This window comes from Notothenia rossii (assembly GCF_949606895.1).
Source record: "Notothenia rossii genome assembly, chromosome: 9".
Lineage (NCBI taxonomy): Eukaryota > Metazoa > Chordata > Actinopteri > Perciformes > Nototheniidae > Notothenia > Notothenia rossii.
Genome location: NC_136907.1, coordinates 61,023,538 through 61,049,877, shown reverse-complemented (window position 1 = coordinate 61,049,877; position 26,340 = coordinate 61,023,538). Strand labels below are relative to the sequence as shown.

Here is a 26,340-nt window from a genome sequence, read left to right as displayed (position 1 = left end):
CATGTGTTGCAGCTCTCCCCTATATGAAAGTACTTAAAACGCTTGTCATTTAAAAAAGTATAGGTATCGGTATCGGCGATACTGGCCCTGAAATACTTGGTATCGGATCGAATCCAGATGTTGTAGTTTCGCCCACCCCTAAGAGATGTAGTTCATTGAGGGTTTCACACAAAAATGTTGTTACTTCACAGTTTTACGACACATTTTCATTTTTTAGTCTTGCAAAATTATCTTTTAAATTGACAAACATCATATGTGTAATTCGTGGCACAATTCAAACGGGATCGAAAGATAATCTTTCTCTCTCCATTGACTTCAATAAATAATTTTTCCGAAATAAGGTCCCATGGAGGTCCACCGGAAAGGGAGGGCAGTGCGTCACTCGGTGGGCGGTGCTAAAAGATCACCTGACAAAGGTCGCAGCGGAAATGTGGCTGTACAAATCTACACTGTTGTTAGGTCTGTTAGGAAGCAGAGGAGTAGTGAGAAGCATGGTAAGTGTATAGATCACAATAAAATATGTCTATCTCTGTTCCTGCTATGTCTAAAAAACATGTATGTGTCCGCTTCTGCTTGTACGCTGAACGTAGGTCAGACTTTTCGATTCTATTTTTAAATGCGGTGTAACGGAAAAATGGGTCCGATGTTGACGCAGTCACTAAAACTAGGGTCGTGAGTAAGCCTCAATCTAATGTAAGGAAGGAATTTGTAACTAACGGTTTACTGCTACAGACACGCGGAACAGCTGAATCGCCCCACATTTCTCGGTTTTTCTGTTATGAAAGCGTCACTTTTATCAGCTAGCTGGTTGTACTGCGTTCAATCAATACGGTGTAAAAAAGCGTGAAAGGATCACGATGCTGTTCAAATTGCCAATAATCCGTGGCATTGTGGCAACAGTCTTGGTTGATCTTAATGTATGTGATCAGAAGCATTATGTGCTATGCTTTCATTCCCTCGATTTTAACAATTTTAACAAAAGCATAATGGCTAATTAAATAACATTCAATGGTGTTAAGTGTATACCCAAGTACTGCACCTAAGTACAATTTTTTTTTTTTTCCCGAGGGACTTGGACTTTACTTGGTATCTCGAAGAGTATTTCTATATAATGCTACTTTGTACTTGTACTCCACTACAATTCAGACATAAATCGTGTACTTTTACTCCAATAGCCTACATGTATTGAATACCTTAAGTTACTTTGCAGATTTGCAGTTTAATGAAATATAAACAACACTTAAATAAGACTTTAGCTACAGCTGGAGTAAATTCACAAGCTACCCTGCCGTATACAAAGTAATTTCAACTAGCTGCACCTTTACCAGCTTTGATAACACTTTAATACATCAATAATTATAATCAAAACATATGATAACCTACGTATTTTTTTCAAACGGTCCGATCTGCATGAGTACTTGGACTTTTGTACTTGTACTTGAGTAACATTTTGATTGCAGGACTTCTAATTGTAACAACGTATTCCATACACTCTAGTTCTTTTACTTAAGTACAAGATCTGAGTACTTTTTTCACCTCTGATAACATTACTAGATCCTTTTTAATATTTCTAATATGCTATGTTGGGTATGTTGCTAGACATGGGTGAAGGTCTCTTAATGTGGGTTAACCTGTACTGTGTACAAGTTCAAGGATCGGAACATCAAATGTGTCACAATGTGCTAAATTAGTGCAACGTCCTTGCCTTTTTCTTGTCTTGACTTGTCTTTCCTCAGAATTTGTGAGTCATCTTGATGATTTCTTAGGCCTGAACTTAGTTTTGCCCTTTGGTTTACTTCAATGGACTTTAGCCCCGAACAACCCTACTATAAGATGTCTTGCTTAATCATACACTCTAACCTTATATAATCTCTATTCTTCCGCTCCATGCAGTGCGCTCAGGTGGGAGATTGGCAGTCTGCAAATTCTCTGCCAATGATATTGATGGCATGAAATATAAATAAAGCGTGAAAGGATAACGATGCTGTTCAAATTGCCAATAATCTGTGGCATCGTGGCAACAGTCTTGGTTGATCTTAATTTATGTGATCAGGAGAAGCATTATGTGCTATGCTTTCATTCCCTCGATTTTAACAATGCTCTAAAAGCATAATGGCTAATTAAATAACATTCAGTGGTGTTAAGTGTATACTCAAGTACTGAACCTAAGTACAATTTTGAGGGACTTGGACTTTACTTGAGTATTTCTATATAATGCTACTTTGTACTTGTACTCCCCTACAATTCAGACATAAATCGTGTACTTTTACTCCAATAGCCTACATGTATTGAATACCTTAAGTTACTTTGCAGATTTGCAGGTTAATTAAATATAAACAACACTTAAAATAAGACTTTAGCTACAGCTGGAGTAAATTCACAAGCTACCCTGCCGTATACAAAGTAATTTCAACTAGCTGCACCTTTACCAGCTTTGATAACACTTTAATACATCGATAATTATAATCAAAACATATGATAGCCTACATATTTTTCTCAAACGGTCCGATCTGCATGAGTACTTAGACTTTTGTACTTTTACTTGAGTAACATTTTGATTGCAGGACTTCTAATTGCAACAAAGTATTCCATACACTCTAGTTCTTTTACTTAAGTACAAGATCTGAGTAGTTTTTCACCTCTGATAACATTAGTAGATCCTTTAATATTTCTAATATGCTATGTTGGGTATGTTGCTAGACATAGATGAAGGTCTCTTAATAATAATAATGCATTACATTTTTTATTAGAGCGTGTTGCGACCTGGCTCAGAAGGCCACAACAAAAAGGAGACACAACACATTAACGGGTATAAAAAGGTGTTTATTTTGCACAAACACGTCAAGATAGACACTGGGTTTACTCCTCAGAGCCGGTCGCCTGCAGGAGAAAGCAGAGAGCCCCTAGATAGAAGCAGACACCAGACCCAGGTGCCCTAAATCACTGCAATCAAGGCAATCACTGGATCCAATGCAGCACAGACGGAACAGTCTTTTCTTGACTTGCATTAGCTTGACTTGTCTTTCAGAATTTGTGAGTCATCTTGATGATTTCTTAGTCCTGAGTCCTTAGTTTTGCCCTTTGGTTTACTTCAATGGACTTTAGCCCCGAACAACCCTACTATAAGATGTCTTGCTTAATCATACACTCTAACCTTATATAATCTCTATTCTTCCCCTCCATGCAGTGCGCTCAGGTGGGAGATTGGCAGTCTGCCAAGTCCATCTACGAATTCTCTGCCAATGATATTGATGGCAATGAGGAGTCTCTTGAAAAATACAGGTGAAATAAACACATCATTTTATGTGTTCTTGTGGTTTAATAAAGGAAAGGAATTGATTACTTTAATAGAGTTTAAATTCACAGCAGTATGGTGTGGAACATTTCTTGTCAAGGAACAAAATAAATAAATAACATCCTAAATTGGGATCAATAAATGATCTAACTATAGCAGTAGTTTGCGGAAAACTTTTCTAATTTCAAACTTTATGTTATTTTGTTTTTTTCTTCTGTCAGAGGATACGTTTGCATCGTTGTAAATGTTGCCTCTAAATGAGGAAAGACCAAGGTAAACTACACTCAGCTAGCGGAAATGCACGTCCGCTTCGCTGAGAAAGGTTTACGCATCATGGGCTTCCCCTGCAACCAGTTTGGAGGACAGGTAATTAAAAAAACATTTGAAAAAGGGCTTCATATTTATAACTTATATGTAAACTTTACTAACACATTTTCTTTTTGTTCAATCCAGGAGCCAGGGACTGACGCAGATATTAAAGAGTTTGCCAAAGGTTACAATGCCGAGTTTGACCTCTTCAGTAAGATTGAGGTGAATGGAGACAAGGCTCACCCTCTTTGGAAGTGGATGAAGGCACAGCCCAAAGGCAAGGGAACCCTGGGAAAGTGAGTTATTGTCTTATCTTTCTGTTTGCTTTAGAGCTATGACCCATAAGTGAAATGTCTTAGAAGTGTGGCCACATTTTATCTCTAAAAATTGGAGATGTATGGAGATACAAGTGATATTTAGATACATTTGATATCATTTGTAATTGTTTCATTGTAAGAATAAAGTTATTCTCTTTTCACATGCACCCTTATTTCTTCATTGCACTACTTCTTCTTTGTTTCTCATTTGCTCTGGCTGGGGTTGTAAAGAGTTTTTCACAGCATCGAAGAGATTGTTCTATCATGGTCATCTCATTAAAAGACTAACTGTGAGCCAGTATTAAAAAGGGAATTTAACTACTCACTTGCTACAATATTTATATCATTTGTGTTATAAATAACGTAGCCTTATAATCTATATTCCATCCATGTAAGCTTAAAAAGTGGTGATTTGGCAGAAAATCTACACATGCACCTGCTTGCTGACTGAGCATAAAGCAGTGCATTTCACCATATACTGGGAAAATACATATAACTTACTGAGCATATAAATGGTATCGGGACAGCAGCAAAGTAGAACATGCTGCAGGAGTGGCTTGAGAAGTTATCTGAATTAAATTAAGAACTATCGTCCCTTGAAACTGGTCACTCTTGTAATCCATTTTAACCGAATTTGACTGAGGAATTGTTCCATTGGGGCTATAACGGTGTTGTAATACTTTTTCTCTCTTGCTTCACAGTAACATCAAATGGAATTTCACAAAGGTAATTTGTTAATGCAGTTCTAACTATTTATTTTTAAAATGCATCTTCATTGATCCTCAACTACATTAAAAATACACGTGCTTATCCTTTGATATCTTATCCCTTAACAGTTTCTGATAAACAAAGAAGGACAAGTGGTGAAGAGATACGGGCCGACAGATGATCCCAGCGTAAGTGGCAGTCACTGCTTTTCAAAACATTTGTATTTTAATGTAGTTTTAATATATTTCCAAAGGAACCATATAATCATTTGAATTTAAGGTTATTCAATTTTCTTCTTTTTTTAAAGAACTTGAATAAAGTTATTTATAGCTCCAAATAAAACACGGTTTAATCTAATGCAAAGTGTAACAGTGGGACCAATTTCTTGCATTTGCCATTCATTTGATTGATAGTCATTTGTATTTTTAGATCTTACGTATATGCTTGAAGAAGACTGTAAAAAGGATGGAAAAAGGGAATGTTATTTTGCATTTGAAGTGAACAATGTATATATTTCCAAGGGGCCATTCCCCATTTGCCCTCTTGGTTATAGTAAAGGTCTACTTATTTCTCTTTGCAGGTGGTGGAGAAGGACCTGCCAATGTACCTGTAATACTACTGTCTCCTCTTTGTTTGTTTGACTCCTGACCTCTCCCATGGTCTTTGGGGTATTGGTGTGTGTGTGTGTCTGGACCAGTGACGGCCTGTCTGTAAACCCAACATTGGGGAGGGCAGGCCTGATGAACAAAACGTGCAACTAACCCCCAGAACACACGCCCACCAGACCCAGAGGACCATATGAAAGAAACATTCACTAGCTTTGCAAAGTAGAGACCCTTCACATCTTGCTCAATATTCAGCCATTTCCCAATGCAAACACCAACTAGTCCTTTGTCAATGTTAAGTTACAAGTATGCCTGTATGTCAATGTCAGTTTTATGTCAGGACAACAGACGCCATATATAGTGTTTTTATTAACTCTCTGGAAAGCTACTGATATTATTTTCACTTAACTTGCCGAAGGGCTCATTATTGTATCTGTAACTCATGACTAATTATGTGATGAAGCTGGGAAATAAATGCTGTCCAGGACATTCATTTCTCAATTGAAAAATGAATGCTTACCTGCTAACCTACTGGCTTTGTCAATGGTATGTTTATTATATAACTATGAATAGCTTTCATATCATGTGACTCCAAATCAATGCAGCATCGTATTACTACAATGGACAAGTAGATAAAAAATTTTCTTCACCTTCTATTTCATGTGAAGATCTTAATTTTGTTTACATTTAATGTTCTTGGTTCTCTTCAACAGCTTTGATGTGAAGTGATCTGATAACTCCAATTTGAAGAACAAATTGCAGTAGTATATCATCAATGCAGAATTGTATAACTACACTGGACAAATAGGACACATCTCTTCCTTATTGGACTTTATTCTACCTTTTTTGGATAAATATATATATATTTATAATTGGGAGAATGTGTTATTTCCAAATGATGTGCCCTTATTACTCCAAATCAATGCATTCTATAACTACACTGGATAAGTAGGACACCTTTCTTTTGATAGGATTTGAGCTTCTTCCATTTTATTTAAATATCTTTATGGACAAATCTGCAGGCTTTAATAGAAAGGTCTCAATTATTTTTAAAGTAGCATCCATGTTATGTGACATTATTACTCTAATTGCAGGATTGCATTGCTACATTGGACATGCATGACACACCTCATTGTATGAATATTGTTATGAAAGTTCTGCATTTTTTAAATAGTTTCCAAGTAATGTAACCATTTATTTTCTCCAAATCATTGCAGCAATGTACTGTGGAAAATATAAAAAAATACTTAATTTTCATAGAAATAAATGGTAGAATCCCTAAAATCCAATAAAAGTAGGGGTGTATAGCGTCTCCAGTGTAGCAATATCACTGGGTGACACACATAGTACAGGAGCTATTGAAAAAAAGGAAAGATTTCTATTCAAAATATTTAGTTTAATCAATTGTGTAAATAATAACATTAGCAATCAAAAAGGACGAATACATTGTTTTTTTTTAACTAAGGGCGAAGTGGCATGTTAGCACAAAGGGATTGAAAACTACTTTTTGTTTTGTGTAATTTGAATGTATTTATTGACGGTCCCTAAATTAAAGCCTGTGGTTAAGATTAAGAGCGAGGGCTTGGATATTAACCTACTAACGTCCTCTTACTGCTGACAGTTTGTGAAACTAAATAGGAAACCCGGACTGAATATATGTAAAATGTCCAACCCAATACCAACATCACGCGGTGGAGTTTTTAATGTTTTCATGACTGTTTTAGTCATGTTATTATCTCGAAGCGGAAATAAGATTCCAAACACTTCTGGAGACTGTCCAATAACAATTACAATGAATTACATGTCGTATTTTTCCCATAAGCATCACAATAGTCGACGTTAGATGATTATACCTCCACAATGATGGTTAGTTTTGGCAGCTTAGTAAAATGATGCTGTAGCAGCGTATCAGCGTGAGAATGACGCACAGTGGCGATGATCAGCACCGCTGGTTCTGAATGCTATTCGTCTATACACAGCGACAGATACACACGCGTAGAGTTATGTAATTATAGCGGTACATATCGAAGAAGGTGGAATGATAGGATATCTACATTACTTCGAAGCGCAAACCGCCTCATCTTGTTCTCGTTGAGGAAGGATACGGCTGAGGGTCGTTGCCAGGAACCGTCCGGGAGATGGACGGGATGACTGCGGAAACCGGGGATGACGGGAGGACGAGTGAGGAAGCGACCGCTGGCCTCTGTCTGCAGCTTGACCTGGGGGACACCGGTATGAATGTTCATCCATTAGGAGTCTTTTATTGTCGATTAAATAATGCAGTCATCCCGGGGGTCCTATTCAAACCCAGCTACCCGTGACAGAAGTTGGTCATAACTGGGTAGTAGCATCCCACAATTTAATCATATCTTGATGTAGCTAGGCATCGGCTTAACATAATAGAGAAACATATATTTGTGTTACAAAAACAGATCACTGACATTTTATTTAGAGCAACATAAGCTATGTACTTGAATAATAAAGTGCTTCCTTGGATAACAGTGTCAAGATTCAAGTCACTGCTGTTCTGATGCAAATGGCCCCTATAGTGTCAGTGGCTCACTGCAGCCTGGCACAAACACAACGTGCTCATTAGAAATATGTAAACCCAACTGCTAAACCTGAAGAAGACCATCTGAGATTTTACCTGAATGAGTATTGAGCTATTCATACACACATGCACAATAGTCATTAGTGCAGCATTAGCAGGAGATAGCTTTTTATGACACATGCACACAATGTCATATTGCTCTACTCAACCTCTGTCTGTCTTCATAATTCAGTCCATCCCTCACTTCCTCTTCCTACATCTGAAGAGTGCTTTAATCTGATATGGAATTATAACATAAACCACACACTAATCCCTTGTGGGTATCAATTTGAAGCATCACTGTGCATGTAATGGCTGCAAATACGACACAACATGCATTACAGTTTTATTCTATTTTAGTATTTTTTGCAAATGTTAATGAAGGAAAGCAGATGTGATCCTCATCAGTTTAGCAGGTCCAACAAGTTGTCTTTGCATGTGCCTCATGTATAACATTGGATGTTTGTGCACACGTGATTTTTTTTATTAAATCCACCAGATTATACTTGTGTGCAGAGAGCCTCTGGGCAGAGAAATCTACTGCTGTGTTGAATATCACATTAATGTTAAAGCAACTGGCCGCCACAGCTGATAAGGGAGATATCTAATCCTCTTTACAATGACACACACACACACACACACACACACACACACACACACACACACACACACACACACACACACACACACACACAGAGAGAGAGGCCTTAGGCATACTTCCCTGACACAAATGTTTCATTACAGGAATTCTGTTTTAACACATGGTCGTTCTAAAAACACAGTCCTAAAGGAAGCCTGTGTCTCACATAGTAATCGAAGATGCTACAATGTGCTTGTCCTGTTTGTTGCTTGCGGCTGAGTGGCACATTACTCTGGCCTGACCCTAATCCCGCAGAGACTCTTTGTGTGAGCGCCTGTCCCTGGATACTCCTTCTCATTGTTCTGCCTGACAGGCTTTTTTTCAGCGTTAATCTGCAGGTTACAGGTGTTTTAACCAGCTGCATGAAAATAAGATAAATAATTAAATCAGTAAAATATGGAGAGCCACTTTCTTTTGTAGGTAAAGTTGCACGCTGATATTTTTTTATTGTCTTGACTCTTGTCCACTTTTTCTGCAACCTCTTTTAAAGTTCCATGCCCAAAAACAAATGAAATGTAGTAAAACATTTACAGTGCCTAGAAGATAAATTGTAATTACAAATGTATTGTAATTTCTCCCTCGATATTTCATCCAGCACCATCATTATCTCAAATGTTTTATTTATCCAATGAAAGAATAACCTGCAAAACTAAGGACCCTCCCATCAGCCTCAGCTGCTCTTTGTCTTTAGCTCTAATTAACAGTAGCATGCTAACGTGCTAAAATATGACGTTGCACATGGTTAGCAATCAGCATGTTAGCATTGAAATTGTTAAACATTTTTAGACGATTGCTATGTTTTCCATACATTACATTACATGTCATTTGTTAGACGCTTTTATCCAAAGCGACTTAGGCCTACATACATTCAGTACTGTGGACAATCCCCACAGGAGCAATTTGAGGTGACATGCTGTCTGCAGTGGGACTCGAACTTGCTACCCCCTAATTTGAAGTACATCATACTTCCCACTGAGCCACAGCCACCATACCCATACTTATACTATTTAGTAGGTCAGAAAATACATTTAGTTTGTTCCAATAGTCAATTACATGTGGTTTGCCAAAAATACCAGCATGTCCTACTGCATCTGTTCTCATTTGGCAGTTTGCAAGCCAGCATGTTTATTTTGTGGCTATTTTGACCCATATTAATATGTACAGTGGATATAAGCAACTAGTTCAAAGTTCAAAATGCAATGTTATGACAAAGTATGCCCCAAATGTGCGTATACTTCATGCATTTGGGACATGCATATTTGAACATAAGTTACAAGATAGCTGCATGGAATACATAGTAATAGTCAAATGAAAAGGTGATTTGGAAACCTGCCTTAGTACTGATGCAGCTGTTATTGTAAGACATGTACTGACCCAGCAGCAACAAGATATTATTTTATTATGTATTATACTGTATATTATCTACGATTGTGTCCTGTCAAGCCATGGAGGACCTATACTCCCAGCGGCTCAGGAAGAAATCCCTCCGGATTATAAAAGACCACCATCACCCCAGCCACAAACTGTTCAGTCTGCTGCTGTCTGGCAGGCGTTACCGCAGCATCCTGACAAAAAACACCAGATTCAGAGACAGTTTCATCCCACAGGCAATAAGACTGTTAAACACCTGAACTGTTGTAACAACATCCATAACATTCATCTGCTACTTAGTAATTATTTATCTAATATATCATTCCAATAACTTGTATATAAACTCGTATTGCACTATTCCACTTTTTTTTCTCACTTTTTTAAAAACTATTTTTCTTTCTGTATTACTTTAATATAGTATGTTTTAATATTGTCTGCTTATCTTTATTATTGTGTTGCATTGTTGGAGAAGCCTGTGACCTAAGATTTTCAATGACATAATTACTGTATGTTAGTTTGACAATAAAGAACCTTGAACCCTGAACCTTAGTGATGACAAACTGTGCCTCAGTGTTTGTGCAGTACTTCAACATGGCTTAAAGATTCATTATCCTTTCTCTGTCAGCTGCACTTCCTTAATCTTCACCCTCACATGACATGAACCTAAGCACAATACTGTTAAACCAAGTACTCTGTAGCACTGTGATACTACAATTGTGAACTGTCTCTTTTCCCATTCAATCCCTTCCTTCCTGCCACTTTGTTTCTCTTATTATGTCACACATACAGTCATGTCAGAGGGAAAGATTCTTCTTAATTCTAATGCGTGATAGGCTAGCGTCATGATCTGGAGACCTTGGCCAATGGCAGTGCACAGATTAGAGAAGAAGTCAATCCAATTGAGTTTTTAACTTCTTGTTGCAAATCTCACAGGCCCAGGAATAGCAAACAGTGAGTGCACTCTGCTGCGTTCTGACTGCTAGATATCAGGTTTTGGTTTGGCCAGGAATATAGCTGCATGTATTTCTGGATTAGAGAACCATTTGTAACCTGCAGGCACTGCACTTCTCTGCTGGTGAGTTGACCACAGATTCATTATGGAGACATTTTGTATGAAGGATTCAAAACTAGCTTTAAGCCGTAGCTGGTACAAAATTGTATCGTGGATTTTTTTCAATTAAATAAACAATAAGAGAAAATTAGCTGGGGGATGTGGGTAAAATAAACTCACAAAATGTTTTCCTGCGTCATGGAATTATATATGTTCAAATGTTCACTTTACTGGGCACTTGAAGATATTTGGATGATCATATACAGTACAGTATAGATAAATTCAATGTAGTTTATTGCATATTCTAAATGTATTAGGGTATTTACCTACAATTTTTTACTGTTTGTCTTGATGTTGGAGGGTATTCCTTTAAAGAGAACAGTCTAAGGTATGGGTTGAATCAATTTCAAGTAAATAAAAAACATGTTAGGGGTGGATGTATGCCTTGAGTTAATTGTTCTGATTGTTGTGTAAGTCATTAAGTTCTTATGATGGCCTAGATGTGTCTGGCTAACAATCACCAAACCCAGTGTGAGTCTGATGCCAAAGTTCCCATGCCATTACAATGCTTTCACGCAATCACGATAAATAATGGACCAATGAGACACACTCAACCAGTTATTCCTTCTCTTTGTCTCTGTCCACAGATTCAGCCAAGAAGGCTCAGATATCAGAGGTGAGAGGCTTCTACACAATATGCACCTGTCTGTCTCACCTCTTGCTTTTTTTCTTTCTTGTGTATTGTTTTGCTGCATGGTTCAATTCCACACCTCCGAATGGACAATATACAATAAATGAACTACCTGTATATAGTGTCACATTTCCATTTCCTTTCTTTGTGACAGATGCCATCCCCATTTGGAGTTGGCCCAGGCCATGAGAAAAAGATAGGCCACAGGAGGGTAGATGCTTCTGGAGAAACAACATACAAGAAGGTAGGCTTTCTCTCTTCATCAGTATTTGTTTTAATCTTTTCGCTGCGTGTAGGTTTGGCGTCACGATTTTGATCAACCACGTTCCACCCACATCTTACTCTGTTGTTCTTTTCTCTGTTCTCCGCCCCCAGACTACCTCCTCCGCCTTGCAAGGGTCCATCCAGCTGGGTATCGGATACACTGTAGGCAACCTCAGCTCCAAGCCTGAGAGAGATGTGCTGATGCAGGACTTTTATGTGGTGGAAAGCATCTTCTTCCCCAGGTGCGATAGAATGAGCAGAGGTGTGTTTGTGTGCATGTGTGTGGCAAGTATTCAATATAACCTTTTATCTTCTTTCACTCTTCCAATTTGGTTTCATCCTGCTTCATACAGAGAAGGCAGTAACCTCACTCCTGCTCACCACTACCCAGACTTCAGGTTTAAGAACTACGCCCCTGTGGCCTTCCGCTACTTCCGAGAGCTGTTCGGGATCCGGCCAGATGACTACCTGGTGAGATATTTATTTTCTCTAATGCATCGGAAGTATGTTAATGTCTTAAAGGTGGGGTATGTACTTTATTTCATAAACACTTTTTGTTATATTCCATGAAATGCTCTTAACATGCCGGTAGCAATGAATATATGAAATGCTTTGACAATAAATACATAAAAAAATGTCATCTGAGGAAGCCGTAGCGCTGTAAAAAGCATGACCAATCATTTGAGCCGGCCCGGCTAAAATAACTGGATGGCCTACTTGCCTGTCAGCCTTCCATCTGTCCACAAACTTATCTCGTGCCCTCATTGGTCATGTGCAAGTTTGTGTGTGTTAGAGGAGGGGCTCTAGGAAGTCTGAAGGAAGAGGCAGATTTTTTCCGGTTGTTTACTTTCAAATTCTAGCTTACTCGAGCTGGTTTCTCCAAAATTACATACCCCACCTTTAAGTGTTGTGCACGCGAAATCCCTCCCATAGAGCATCAGTAGTGAAGTGAATGTTACTTTTTAGCCTTTATTTACTTAAATAATGATCATATTAATTAAATACACCGCTGTTCATAATAATAATAATGATAGTACCCTATAGTAGGACTAGAGCCAAACTGAAAGTGTTGGTGGCTATTATATATTTCCAATTTCCATGCCATCTTTTTTAATTCCATTGTCTATTAACAAAAATATTACAATGTGCATTTAAATATATAAGACAAATATGTACATTATACTGGAGTCAAATACACTGTTTAATTCTCAATTGTATGTAGCAAAGTCGTAATAAAAATAGCATTATAGCTGACCTAATATAGACTTATATGAAGTTCCCTCCGAAATCATTTTATTGATGTTGAGCGGAATAAGGAAAGCAGGGTGCTACCACTCACAAAAAACCAATACGTGTCTACACCCACACACAAAATAACAAAATAAAGTGGCACATGCCTTCAAGTACAGTGTTTAGCAAATGAGGATGCACACACACAGTATACACACACAAACACACATGGGCTGCACGCCTAAGCTCACGTTCTACCTGTGCCAGAGGAAGATTAACAGACTAAAGCTTCTTTTTTTAAACTCCATGTAGTAGCTGCAGTCAGAGTCTGCGTGTGTTGGAGGAGTGGAGTATCAGCATAATTACATTCTGTTGCCCAAGCTTTAAAAATGTTATAGCTTTGTCCAATTCATTTCTTACTTTGTGTTGATAATGTTTTTTACTATTATAGTCTTAATTGCTCCAAATGATTGTAAGGTGGTCAGCGTAAATGTAAAACCATTTATGCTATTGCAGCTACATATACATTTTAAAAGGGGTTTCCCTCAATTCCCTCACGGCAGTGGCTAAGTCAGTAGAGGCATGGACTGGGAGCTGTAGGGTCTCCGGTTCAAGTCCCCGACCAGACCTACAATATGGAGTGTGGACTGCTACTTGGAGAGGTCCCAGTTCACCTCCTGCTAATTTCACTGTGTGTGCTGTGTGCTCTGCATGTGTGACCATTAAAGAGGGTTTCATCCCTCTCAATTCTATCCTTAACATAATAACTGATTGTATTCAAGGTATTCAGGAGCAGCCAGAAGTGAGTCACTGTAGCTTTTGGTTTGCTATTTTAAAAGCTCTATTGGGTCCAACATTAAAACTACTAAACATGCAGTACCCATGATGCTTTAAAGAGAGTATGAAATGACAAACTCTGGTGGTATGAATACTCTAAAAAAAGACCCTTATCAGGTTGACCATCTGTTCTTTCAAACGGGCTGTAAGCTTCATAATGAATCAGGTCTGCTTTCATGGCTTTTGTATGTTGAAGCACATTGTGGGTAAGATTGTCAGGCTTCGATGTTTTCATTTATGTTTGTATTTAATATGCATTTGTTCCTCTTTGTCTGTCTGTTATCTAGTATTCTATATGTAATGAGCCACTGATCGAGTTGACCAACCCCGGAGCGAGTGGCTCCATATTCTACGTGACCCGCGATGACGAGTTCATCATCAAAACTGTTCAACACAAAGAGGCAGAGTTTCTACAGAAACTACTTCCTGGTTACTATATGGTAAGTCAGACCAACCCCTTCCTCCATCAGAGCCAACTGAATACCCTTATCCAAATTGTAAATCAATCATTTTAACATATGTGTTATATTTACATATTGCGTTGTGTTGTACTATTCAGTTTGTAGTATTGACTTATTTGTATCACTAAACACTTGGCCTACTGAAACTTGTATGCTAATATTTAGTATAACAAATTCAACTAGCAAAAAAGATACTGGGAAATTGAAACCTTGCCAATGGTTTTGTAATTGTGTTTATATGTGTTTGGCTGTTTGTGTACACTGTGTATGTTTAGGAGCAAACCTGAGACTAGTCATCTTTATCCTCTTTATCCTACCCCCATACGACAGCGTCAGAAGGTGACTTTGTAAAAGATGTAAGCTAAGAGGTTGTACCTGACAGAGACCTCGGCTTAGCACTCCTTAACGGTTTAAGCATGCAATCATTGGAGATAAAATAAACGGAAACGACTGTCTTGCATTTGCATGGTACTGGGGTTGAAACACACAACATGCCTTATTCATTTAGTTTCCCCTGTCCCTTTTCCTCTGAATTCCCTCTTCAGAACTTGAACCAGAACCCCCGGACTTTGCTGCCAAAGTTTTTTGGCCTCTACTGCGTCCAGTGTGGGGGCAAGAACATCCGGGTTGTTGTCATGAACAATATTTTACCGCGCTCTGTACGCATGCACCTCAAGTTTGATTTGAAAGGCTCCACATACAAGAGGCGAGCATCCAAGAAGGAAAGAGAGAAGTCAAAACCCACTTTCAAAGACCTGGACTTTCTGAAGGACGTTCCTGAAGGCCTCACCATGGACCATGAAACATACAGTGCTCTGGTCAAAACTCTGCAGAGAGACTGTCTGGTGAGAAATAAGAGAAGAGGAAGGATGTGGAAGTGTTTTAAAAGTAGATTAACACCGTGCATTTCTTTTAATTTAATATAAGCAGCACAACCAAACATATTTGGAATTAAGCTGAGTCTGGAATTTTTGCTATGTTGGAAACCAATGTATTTAACAAAGGTCATCAATTACCTTGGTAAATGCTAAAAACTATTGAAATATCAAATATAATAATAACAATAATAACGCTTTATTTAAATAGCACTTTTCATACAGCACATGCAGCTCAAAGTGCTTTACAAAATGACACATCACAAGTTAAAAATACACAACAAGAAATTCCCCTCAGATTATTTGTTAAGAACTTTACAGACCTGTACATGCAGCAAAATATAACATCTTTATCAGGTTAATAGACACAAGGATGAATAAACAAATAAAATACATAATGGTTTCTCTCTGACAGATAAGACACAAGACAACTGAATCGATGCAACAATATAAAATATAAAATATATAATGTGTTTTTTTTATCAGGTTCTGGAAAGTTTCAAGATTATGGACTACAGTTTACTGCTTGGGATCCACAACAAGACACAAGCAGAGCGAGAGCGTGAATCTCAGGGCTCGCCCACAGGGGGAGGGGACGAGAAGAAGCGGGCGGCTCAGAAGGCTCTGTACTCCACCGCCATGGAGTCCATCCAGGGGGGCTCCACATGCAGGGACACACTGGACCATGATGACACGTAAGCCACCATTCAATAATGTTTGCCCTTATCATGATATTACATTTGGAAATTATAATAATCTTCTCCTCTCTGTCTGTAGTATGGGTGGTATTCCAGCTGTGGGTAGTAAAGGAGAGCGGCTCCTGCTGTTCATCGGAATCATTGACATCCTGCAGTCCTACAGGTAGGCAACACAACTACAAAACCTTTAGAAAAGCAATATATCCAACTGCAATCAGTTAGGGCAGAGACATGGCCGGAGTAAAACCACTAGACTCTGGGACAGTTTTATCCCACAGGCCATAAAACTGCTAAACACCTGAGCCCTGTTAAGTGCCTCGATAAACATTCATCTGTTTGTCATCTTGCATTTGACTTATTTATCTAAATAGTTATCACCACAATAAACCGTATTTAACTTTGTCTTAATGTAAATTGTTTAACTTCACATTCTGTTCTTGTATATATCATATTCTATTTACATGTATATAGACTTCTTGCACTTATTTTTCATTTGTATTTGTATTGTTGTATTTTATTATATATGTTGATGTGTCATTTCAATCTGTTTTTCATCAAACTATTCTTAAATGACAAAAAAATTATCTGGCTTCAGGAAATGATTACCTCTAGGTTGGCAGGTTTATTTATGTGTCTGCGAGGAATATATAAAGATGGAGAGAGATCACAAGGAAAAGCAATCCCAGACTTGTCAAACCGTTTTTAATCAAACACTAAAATAGGACTTTCATAAAAGCTAGTCCAAGTGTGAGTAATCCAGTCCCTTAAAACAGCTCCTAAAATTCACATAAACATTTCAAGTGGCACTGTAGCCTCTGATTCAGGGTTGCCAGGTAACTGCAGTAAGTCAGGGAATGAGTCTAACTAAATAATTCAATTGTCTTTTCTGACAGAGTGATCAAGAAACTGGAGCACTCTTGGAAGTCCCTCATCCATGACGGGGTGAGAAGCTTTTCACAACAGTGCACATTTTTTATTTTTGGATCTTTTTGTCCCTTTTTTCTGTCACCTTTAATGGCGTTATGTATTAAAAGTGCGACATCATTAAAGTTCCATCTGTTTTTCACAGGACACAGTGTCAGTTCACAGACCTAGCTTCTATGCTGAGAGGTTCTACAGATTCTGCAGCACCATCGTCTTCAAGAAGAGCAGCTGTGAGTTTTTAAACGTGCATGAGCCATGTAGTGTGTTATGTTGGATGAGAATGATACCAATGAAAGTACATGTATCCTATCCACTGCATTCACAGCATTGCGATCGTCTCCCTCTAAGAGAGGACGAGGGGCTTTCTCCATGTCCAAGTCCAGCGGGGGAACAGGTTCAACCGGGCAGCGTCCCTCACTGACCGATGAGAGGCAGGAAAACCTGGACAACTTGGAAAACCTGCGAGGGGCGCGCAGCTTCCCCATGCTGGAGGACAACGGTAGTTTCACTTATATTAATAGTCCACAATGATACGATACGATAATACATTAATGGTCAGATCAAGTCTGACATTTGACTTGCATCACAGCAGCTCCATTTGTAACATTAACATGGACACATATCAAGACACAATACGTGAAAAAAAGACATTTAACATAACATCACTATCACTGAGAGAAAACATTCTCAAAGACCTTTTAGTGTCCATTTGATCCAGGATTTAGCCACTGTTAGGATTGACTGGTGCACAAATGAGTGCTTCAGACCTGACATGCTGCACACAGGTTTATTAAAGACTTTTTATTCCAAGTAAAAATAGGATGCTTAATACCAAAGACTGAAACCTAGTATATAGACTATTTGACTATGTGGAAGTGCCTTGATGAGTGTTTATGGAGGCCTCATTTATCTGATCTCATCAAAGCTAGTGAGGAAATGCTTCATTGAACATGCTAATGCTGCGAGAGTAAAATACTGTGGTAGAAAATAAAGTGTGAACTTGTGAGTGTCAGTAATTCAGTATTAGTAAGTCTTTCTGAACTTGGCACACCATTAGTTTCAATTGTTTTGTTTCTTTATTGATCCATGTGGAGAAATTAAGTGAAGGAGCAGTATAGTTGCAATATTCAAAGAAAGTGAAACTTTGAACAAATCAATAGTACATTTGATTGAAGAACACATGTCCAACTGAATATAAAATTCCTGATATCAAATACAGTGTTAGTGCAGTACAATGTACAACAGTACAATAGGATTGTACTGAAATGAAGATGTAATTAACTCTACTGTACAAGCACACGCATATATTTAATGTAATGTTGTCTAACCTTGTTAGAGCAATTACACTCTGTATTGTTTTTGTAGTATATTTTCCTCTCTCGCATATATTAAATGATGTCTATTTTTATTCCTTTGTTATTATGCACATCAGGGAGAGAGCCCCCCTGCACCCCCCCTTCCTTTGAAGATGCTACCACAGCCTCCATCGCCACCACGCTCTCCTCTAACAACTCCTTACCCACAACCCCCTTCGACACACCAGAGCACCCACGCTCCAGGAGACAACTGCATTCCCCAAGTGTGGCAAGGTGAGAACCATTTCATGAATATGCAAGGATTTATCTTAAGTAAAAATCGTATTTGAACATGGTTTACTGTGTGTCTTTATATTCTGATACACCGTACATCCTAGGTACTGTCTAATTGTTTGGTTTTCTTCTGAGTAAAATGATCCGTAATTATCTGAGTGGCAGCTATGATAAAAGCTGGTATTCTCTAAATGCTAAGGAAAGGCGTTTTAATTCTTCCTTTCTTGTCTCCTTGGAGTAACGCACCATTTGGCTGCATTTAAATAGCCTGTCTGTGTTTAATTGTACATTATAGGTAATTTAAAAACCTTCTTCCTTTAAGAAGTTGTAATTATTTTTGGACAGGAATCTATACTTGAATTGCACTTCAGCTTTGAGTTTGTCAGCATACTCATTTAGTTTTGTAATTTTTGCACAAATGTAAATACATCCTCCGTTGAATAATTACAGAGCCTATTGAAAGTAAGATCCTATTTTCTACAATAAAACTTTTGAACAACTGAATTAAATTATTCTTTCTTCTAAGCCATCAACATGTATCTTAGACCCGATTCCAACTAAGCTGTTAAAATACGTTTTTATTATATAATGAATAGGTCTTTATTATCAGGCTATGTACCACAATCCTTTAAAGTAGCTGTGATAAAACCTCTTCTTAAAAAGCACAACTTCGATCCAGAGGTTTTAGCAAACTATTTCTAATCTTCCATTCCTCTCAGAAAGCCTTGAGAAAGTAGTCGCAAAACAGTTGTGTGATGACCTGAAAAACAATGATCTATTTGAAGATTTTACCATAACCATGTATCTACCTGTGTACTCCCAGGGTGCAAAGAGAAGTAGTCGAGGTTCATGAAGAAAAGCAGGACACCATCACAGTGGAGGTGGAGCTCAGGTACACAATATATACAGTGGAGGAGGAGATAAGTATTTGATCCCTTGCCGATTTTGTAAGGGGATCAGATACTTATTTCCCACAGTTAAATGCAAATCAATTTGTATCTTTTATATAAATGTCAATGTCTGGATTTTCCTTTTGATATTCTTTCTCGCACTGTTAAAATAAACCTACCATTAAAATGATAGACTGTTCATTTCTTTGTAAGGGGGCCAACTAATAAAATCTGCAAGGGATCAAATTCTTATTTCCTCCGCTGTACAGCAACGTGATATTACTACAATGTCCATAGCTCCCTGCTGAGGATTCTCTTAACACAGTTTCTTGTCTTCATACAGTAAAATCCCAAAGACCACAGAGCTGACACAGATGACGGAAAAGTCCTCGCCCAGTGTGTCACCTGATCCTCAGCTCCACGCCATTACTCCCTCCACCACTCCCTCTATTACACCATCCTCCACCCTTCCTCCTCCCTGTGTGTCACCCTCCTCCTCCGCTGCTCAGTCAGAGGAGCAGTCATCCTCCACCCTCTCTTCCTCCATCTGTCCGTCCACCAAACCGCTCACCTCTCCCTCCGCCGCCGCGCAGCCTTCCTCCCTCTCTTCTCCAACTTCTCATCCGACGATGCAATCCACTCTCCTCGCCTCGGTACCAAACACCTCCGCCCCCCCCCCCGGCTCAGCCTTTACTCCCATCTGCCCCGCATCCTCCCACTCCCCCACAGAGAGCCCCCCTCACCTACTCCCCTCGACCCCCCCCCACCCGCTCCCCTCGACCCCCCCTCACCCGCTCCCCTCCCACCCTCCGAGCCCCCAGGTGCCTCAGCAGGCGCCGCTGCGTACACCGTCCAATCAGCTGTCTGTGTCCAGCAGCCACAACTCATTGGACGGGGAGTTGCAAGTGTCCGACATCTACTTTGTAAGTCCCCCTTTTCATGTGCGTTTTTTTTATTTTAAAACTAAAACAAAAAAAAAGTGCTGGAACTGCCATCAGTCTTGAAAACAGACAAAATAAGACATACAGCTATTTTGAAGAGGCTCACTGTGCATGATGGAATACATAATTAACTGGCTATAGCATTTCATCAGTACATATTTTATTAACCGGTCATCACACTGGAGAAAACCCTTTCCGTTTTGTTTTGTCTGCCCTCTTCCGGAGAGTTAAGATCATTTTCCTTCTCCTGTTTTTCTACGATGTGCTGGGTCTCTCGCAGTGGCTCAGTCAAAACAGCGTGATAGAATTATGATGGTGAGGGGGGGGGGGCTGTGTGTGTTGCCCTGTGCACGTACTATGGAGTTGTTTACACTGTCAAAATAATCGTATTTCTCTAAGCACGAGGCTGTCATAGTTCATGCTTTTGAATGTATCAGCAAAACACTGGGGTTGTCTTTACCGTACAGCATGATGTATTGATATCTGTCCATCTGCATTCAGAGTCATGAACAGCTCTCCATAATGCTCGATCTTTCCTTTCTGACATTATAGTGTTCACTATTTTCCAACTTTCTTTACTTGATCATAAGTCCTTCTTTCATCTCTCATCTTTCTCTCCTGTTGTGTGATATCATTCATTCACTTCCCTTTATTTTCCTGTGCACACTCTTGTGTTTTCATCTGCGTTTGTGTCCATCCATCCACCCATCAGTATGCAGATGGCAGATATTGGGTGTACTCTCCAGTTCTTGGCCGTCGTAAGCTAAACTCTAGCTCAAGTTACAATGTAAGTCACCACCAAAGTAGTTAGAGTAATTTGTTCCATTGCATTGCTGCTTCCATTGGGACACAAGCACAGCTACCTATGGATCTTTAGAAGGACTTTAAAGTAAAGCAACAGTGCATTTCACATGACTTATTTAGTGTTGAATCTGCAAAAAGGACGTTGAATTTTAATAACTTCGGCTTCTGAAGGGCCATCTTCTGCATTTAAATGGAGCATGCATCTCTTTATGTAATGTTAAAGGATATGTTTGAAGATCTTGCAAGACCTGCAGTAAATTAGCTTGAATTGACAATATAATTTAAGTGATTCCTCACACTCCTTCCCTGTAGCACTGAGATAGTAGGAGGTCCTGACATGATGATAAGTCTTTTCACTGCTTTGCTAGAATGTTTGGCAAATCAGATGCTGATTGAAAAAATATGATTTGGTGTTTTTTAAAGTGACTTTGCTCGAATATTAGCCAGAAGATCCAGATCAGATCATCCTGATAATTGAGACCCTTTCGATTTTCCTCAGCAAAGTTCAAAAGAGACGCAGAATGACCCAGAGCAAAAGTGTGCATCTTGGTTACCCAAACACGCAAAATGGCACCGAATGTCTTTATAAATATATCTTTCTCCAGCTTCCTGCTAATTGTCTCTGTCTTGTCTCCTCTCTGCTGCCCTCTGCTGGCTGTAATGGATAGCAGCAGACTCAGGAGGACCGGGGCTGGGTGTACTCTCCTCTGCACTACGGCTCTGAGTCCAGGAAGGACTCAGAAGGGGAGAGTGAGACAGTAAGTGTGCAGCTCATTCATTATATACCATTAACCCCAGGAAAAGAGATTAGTTGATGGGGTACCACTTTACAATAAGACTACCGTTATAAAGGATTCATAAAGCGTTTATTATTAGGTTATGAATTAGGTTGTAAACACTTTATTAATCATTAAGAACCATTTATAAACCAGTTATAACGTAGTTTTCACCATGAACACAGGCTCACTATTTGGCAAGATGACTAAGCCTTATATTGGCTACTTGGCGAGAATCAACTTGGTGAACAACAGATACCAAGGATGCTGGCTGATGAAGAAGACGAAGTAAGCTAAGTAGCCAATATAAGGCTTAGCAGTACAGATAAATGTTGGCTCACTATTTGGCAAGCAACCAGTCACAGTTGCCCCGTTTATCTCATGTCTTATAAAAGCTTATCTCCAGTACACGTTAGCTCTGAGTGTTAGCGATTCTTGCTAATGTAAACAAAGACCATATTACGTCCAAAACACGTCGGGCATTGTTTTTGATAGCAACTTTCTGATAGTGCTGTGGGTCCACATTTCCGACATTACGTCGTATCGGACGCAAATCTGGATCAGCTCTGTTGTACCCCCATTTTTAGAGATTTGGGTACGGAGGAAAAAAGAGAGGGTTTTGTTTTCTGACACGTGGAGTGCAGGACACATATGTAGCCTATGTATAAAAGATAGGCCTATCAAAAAGTGCATTTTGCATAACAGGTGACCATTAACGGTACTACTTTACAATAAGATACCCTTATAAAGGGTTTACGAATAGTTTGTAATTCATTTATTAATTAGGTTGTGAACACTTTATAAATCATTAAAGTAGGCTATGTGTAAAAAGCAGGAAATAAAAAAAGGAACTCACCTTGTCGTAAACCTATGAGAGAAAAAGCATTAGAGCTCCATACTGTTTCAGAAATAATCCATGCAGTGGTTTGGAGCATGGTATGGCATTTAATCACGGCAGAATTTAGCTGAGTATCTCGTACAATTCTGAGCAGGCAAAGGACCCCGGATCAGCAGTTCTCTAACAGGCCTGAAATAGAGGGATATGAGGGATGTCTAAAATGCATGATCTGTTTGGTATTTTGAGCAAAACACTTCATAGACATGTTTTTTTACATATTTGTTATATATCTGAGACCCATAATACATGCCTAAAAATAGCATAATAGGAGACTTTTTTTATTTTTTGTTTTCCTGTTAGGGCTTTTCTTATTCCTGGTCTGTTCCTTCATCTGTGTCTCTGTTCTTTCAGTAACTCGGTTGAGACAGCAGTGATGGGTGGAGCCAAAGCCTCCATATACTGAAGAGCTTTTAATAACAAAGCCACCAGGACGCTATGGGAATGAATGATGTTCGCCCCTACTGCATGTGGAGCTAGCCATGCCAACAGGGAATTCAAAAGAAAAACAATATAATAATCATGCTTACACTTGCATACATTTAAACAAACATAAAACAATAAATATATTATGCAAAAAAAATAAAACAATATAACTCCTGGACAATCTAGCTGTCATCAAGCAGAGAAATACGGTTGCGTCACAATCAGCTGAGTGCCGCTGTGAGAGCTGGCTGTTAATCAGGTGTTGCTCTGCTTCCTGCTGTGGACGCTTATAGCGTCTGTGAGTCACGCGGCACTGTGCCAGCTCTAGCTATGCAAAATGGGCATACTAGTTATTGATTTCTCCCTTCGACTGATGCATCAGAGTATATTCATGCATTTATTTTTCACTAGGGTCATGTCAAAGCTGTATATACATTTTATTTGAGCACTTTATCAATATACACGTGGCTGAAATCGTTTTATGTTTTTTTGTCATCAGTCATTGTTGCAACACTTAAACACAGTAAATGTTTTGCGTGCTGTGTGTACAGGGTTCTGTTCGTCCAGCGGTGTGTGTTGGTCCACTTAAGAAACTCTGATCTGACAATTAATGGTTGTGCTCAAAATGCCTTATTGACAAACTCATTTTCATAAAGTTTTTTTTATATTTCGGGCTCATGTAATTATTCAAAAACAACTTTAAAAATATTCAAAGTTTGCATTTACACCTTTTTAAGGATTTGAAATCCATTGTTCAAGAAATACCACAAGAAAAGAAAATGTATCAAATTATATTTTATAAATTGTAGATAAACTTTGTGTGTGCTGAAGCACATGTATTAGAGAGTCTGTATGTGCCCTTATGTCTCTGTATGTATGCATGTGTTTGCATGCATATTGATGTGTGATTGGGAGTTCTTTGTCCTGCCTATTTGTCAAAAAGTGTTAAAAGTTGTAACTTCCATTTGTTGTTATGGCCATGAATGTCGGAACCAGCTATATGCATGTTGGCTGTGTAAGAAAAAGGAAATAGTGCAAAAGAACTGAAATAACCTCAGATTTATATACAGTTTGGTCATAAAATAAATCTATTGTTGCCACAGTCAGTACCTCCCCTCTTCCGTACATTAAGATTCAAGATTGACCAAAATGAAACTTCTGATTCTGGACGAGCACTGCTGTAACATATTGCTGTGTTGTTAAGTCTGAAGTGTACCTGCCTGTGTAGGCATCAGTGTTTGTAGCTGATCACTGTAAAAGAATAATAAAAAAACGATATTGTGTAAAAAAGATGTAATTCGATTTTGTTTGATTTCTATATTTTTGTGTATTGTACAGACTCAAAAAAACAGCTGAAAATGAGAAAATATTTTGCTCTGAAATGTAATGTGTGTTATTGGTCCACTAGATGGCACCATATGTCTCAGACAAAAACAGCCTGTATTGAATTCCTAGTTTTGTGCTTCTTGAAAATGCAATACTCTTTAAAAAGGGTTCTTACACAGAAAGGAAATGTGCAGAAAGGTTACATTTTGGTAATTTCCTTGATTACTAAAAGACAAAAAAGAAGACTATGGAAAAATATGTGTGTTTCATGACTGTTGAATACTTTGAATACTGTATTAAAAATGAAAAAGTTCAGAATGTATAACAAATATGAATCGTTTAATCAAGTTGACACACTGAAATGTGTTGTACTGTTCAAGCATTACAGCTTGAACAATTTGGCAACAAAATAGCATACATAGTCCAAGTAACACATGTTTAGAGTTTGATTAAAAACATTTCAGTCAGAAAACTCACATGTTTTATTAGAAGCAGCATATAGTTGAGTTTGGCGTCTAGGCTCGGGTCTCATCACTCCACAGATATACATAGCACGATGAGTGATGATTAAATAACTAACCCCCCGAGCCTACAGGTGCAAGCTGGGGTGGCTTGCAGCAATAGCAGCAGCAAGCAATGCATAGAGAGAGATCTGGCAGGATAAATAGAGCGGCATATCAAGGAGACTCTGTTTGGTTGGTTGTAGAGTGGCAAGGGGCGTTATGTATGAATGCAGCATAAGTGCTCGAGTTGACTGCCTGAACTAGCTCGCAGGCTTCGCCCCATTTATTTACTTAATTAACATCTAGCTATAAGTAAAGCATGGTTTGGTCTGAATAAAGAAGAATACAAGTCCTGAAATGTATGGGATTTGTATGGAAACAAGTATGGAAAATGTGTACGAACCATGATCAATACGCCCAAAGACACATTTCAAAATATCAGCTGTTTTTTGGCCACAATACTTTGTGACGTGTTCCTGATTGACCATGTAGGAAAGCTCATATTTCTCAACCTCCACATTACACTGACATTTATACAGACATAATGATGAGAAATCGTGATTGCTTAAGCGGCTGGCATTTTATTTATCTGCATAGGCTTTGCTGCTAAAAATACATTGGAATAAAACAGACGAGGATCAATATGGCTTTCACTGAAACAGCCCTTTGGGATCTGAGCCGGCTATCTGTGGTAGTATGGACTCTCTATATACAGTGGGGGAAAAAAGTATTTAGTCAGCCACCAATTGTGCAAGTTCTCCCACTTAAAAAGATGAGAGGCCTGTAATTTTCATCCTAGGTATACCTCAACTATGAGAGACAAAATGAGAAAAAAGAATCCAGAAAATCACATTGGCTGATTTTTAAAGAATTTATTTGCAAATTATGGTGGAAAATAAGTATTTGGTCAATAATAAAAGTTCATCTCAATACTTTGTTATATACCCTTTGTTAGCAATGACAGAGGTCAAACGTTTTCTGTAAGTCTTCACAAGGTTTTCACACACTGTTGCTGGTATTTTGGCCCAATCCTCCATGCAGATCTCCTCTAGAGCAGTGATGTTTTGGGGCTGTCGCTGGGCAACACAGATTTCAACTCCCTCCAAAGATTTTCTATGGGGTTGAGATCTGGAGACTGGCTAGGCTACTCCAGGACCTTGAAATGCTTCTTACGAAGCCACTCCTTCGTTGCCCGGGCGGTGTGTTTGGGATCATTGTCATGCTGAAAGACCCAGCCACGTTTCATCTTCAATGCCCTTGCTGATGGAAGGAGGTTGTCACTCAATATCTCACGATACATGGCCCCATTCATTCTTTCCTTTAC

At 38.7% G+C, this 26,340-nt stretch overlaps 2 protein-coding genes across 6 annotated transcripts; both read left to right on the top strand.

Annotated features, from left to right (window-relative positions):
- The first annotated feature begins 370 nt into the window (after positions 1-370).
- LOC307019516 (phospholipid hydroperoxide glutathione peroxidase-like) lies at positions 371-5,766 on the top strand. Its single transcript, XM_079650501.1, has 7 exons — positions 371-494; positions 3,188-3,282; positions 3,517-3,661; positions 3,749-3,900; positions 4,623-4,647; positions 4,758-4,817; positions 5,210-5,766. Exons 1-7 carry the CDS (start codon positions 429-431, stop codon positions 5,240-5,242), a joined length of 576 nt encoding a protein of 191 aa, XP_079506627.1. The 5' UTR covers positions 371-428; the 3' UTR covers positions 5,243-5,766.
- Positions 5,767-5,909: 143 nt separating this feature from the next.
- On the top strand, positions 5,910-23,854 carry LOC307019515 (phosphatidylinositol 4-phosphate 5-kinase type-1 gamma-like). 5 transcript variants are annotated; one of them, XM_079650497.1, is made up of 18 exons: positions 5,910-7,466; positions 11,534-11,562; positions 11,732-11,821; positions 11,953-12,083; positions 12,195-12,312; positions 14,196-14,348; positions 14,915-15,214; positions 15,731-15,939; positions 16,022-16,105; positions 16,836-16,884; positions 17,012-17,096; positions 17,192-17,365; positions 18,299-18,455; positions 19,279-19,347; positions 19,689-20,268; positions 20,999-21,073; positions 21,762-21,848; positions 23,116-23,854. In XM_079650497.1, the coding sequence occupies exons 1-18, from the start codon at positions 7,373-7,375 to the stop codon at positions 23,116-23,118; spliced, it is 2,487 nt and encodes an 828-aa protein (XP_079506623.1). In that variant the 5' UTR covers positions 5,910-7,372; the 3' UTR covers positions 23,119-23,854. The 5 variants fall into 5 exon arrangements, with proteins under 5 accessions (XP_079506623.1, XP_079506622.1, XP_079506625.1 ...); XM_079650496.1 differs by having other exon boundaries at positions 21,759-21,848; XM_079650499.1 differs by lacking the exon at positions 5,910-7,466 and adding an exon at positions 10,931-11,274 and having other exon boundaries at positions 11,953-12,103; positions 12,200-12,312; positions 21,759-21,848.
- Positions 23,855-26,340: the final 2,486 nt, after the last annotated feature.

Bases quoted from the DNA above. Each gene is read 5' to 3' on its own strand.
- LOC307019515 (XM_079650496.1), top strand. From the start codon at position 7,373: ATGGACGGGATGACTGCGGAAACCGGGGATGACGGGAGGACGAGTGAG. The intron at 11,563-11,731 runs GTGAGAGGCTTC...TCTTTGTGACAG, and splicing joins AGAAGGCTCAGATATCAGAG to ATGCCATCCCCATTTGGAGT. The intron at 12,313-14,195 runs GTGAGATATTTA...TCTGTTATCTAG, and splicing joins TCCGGCCAGATGACTACCTG to TATTCTATATGTAATGAGCC.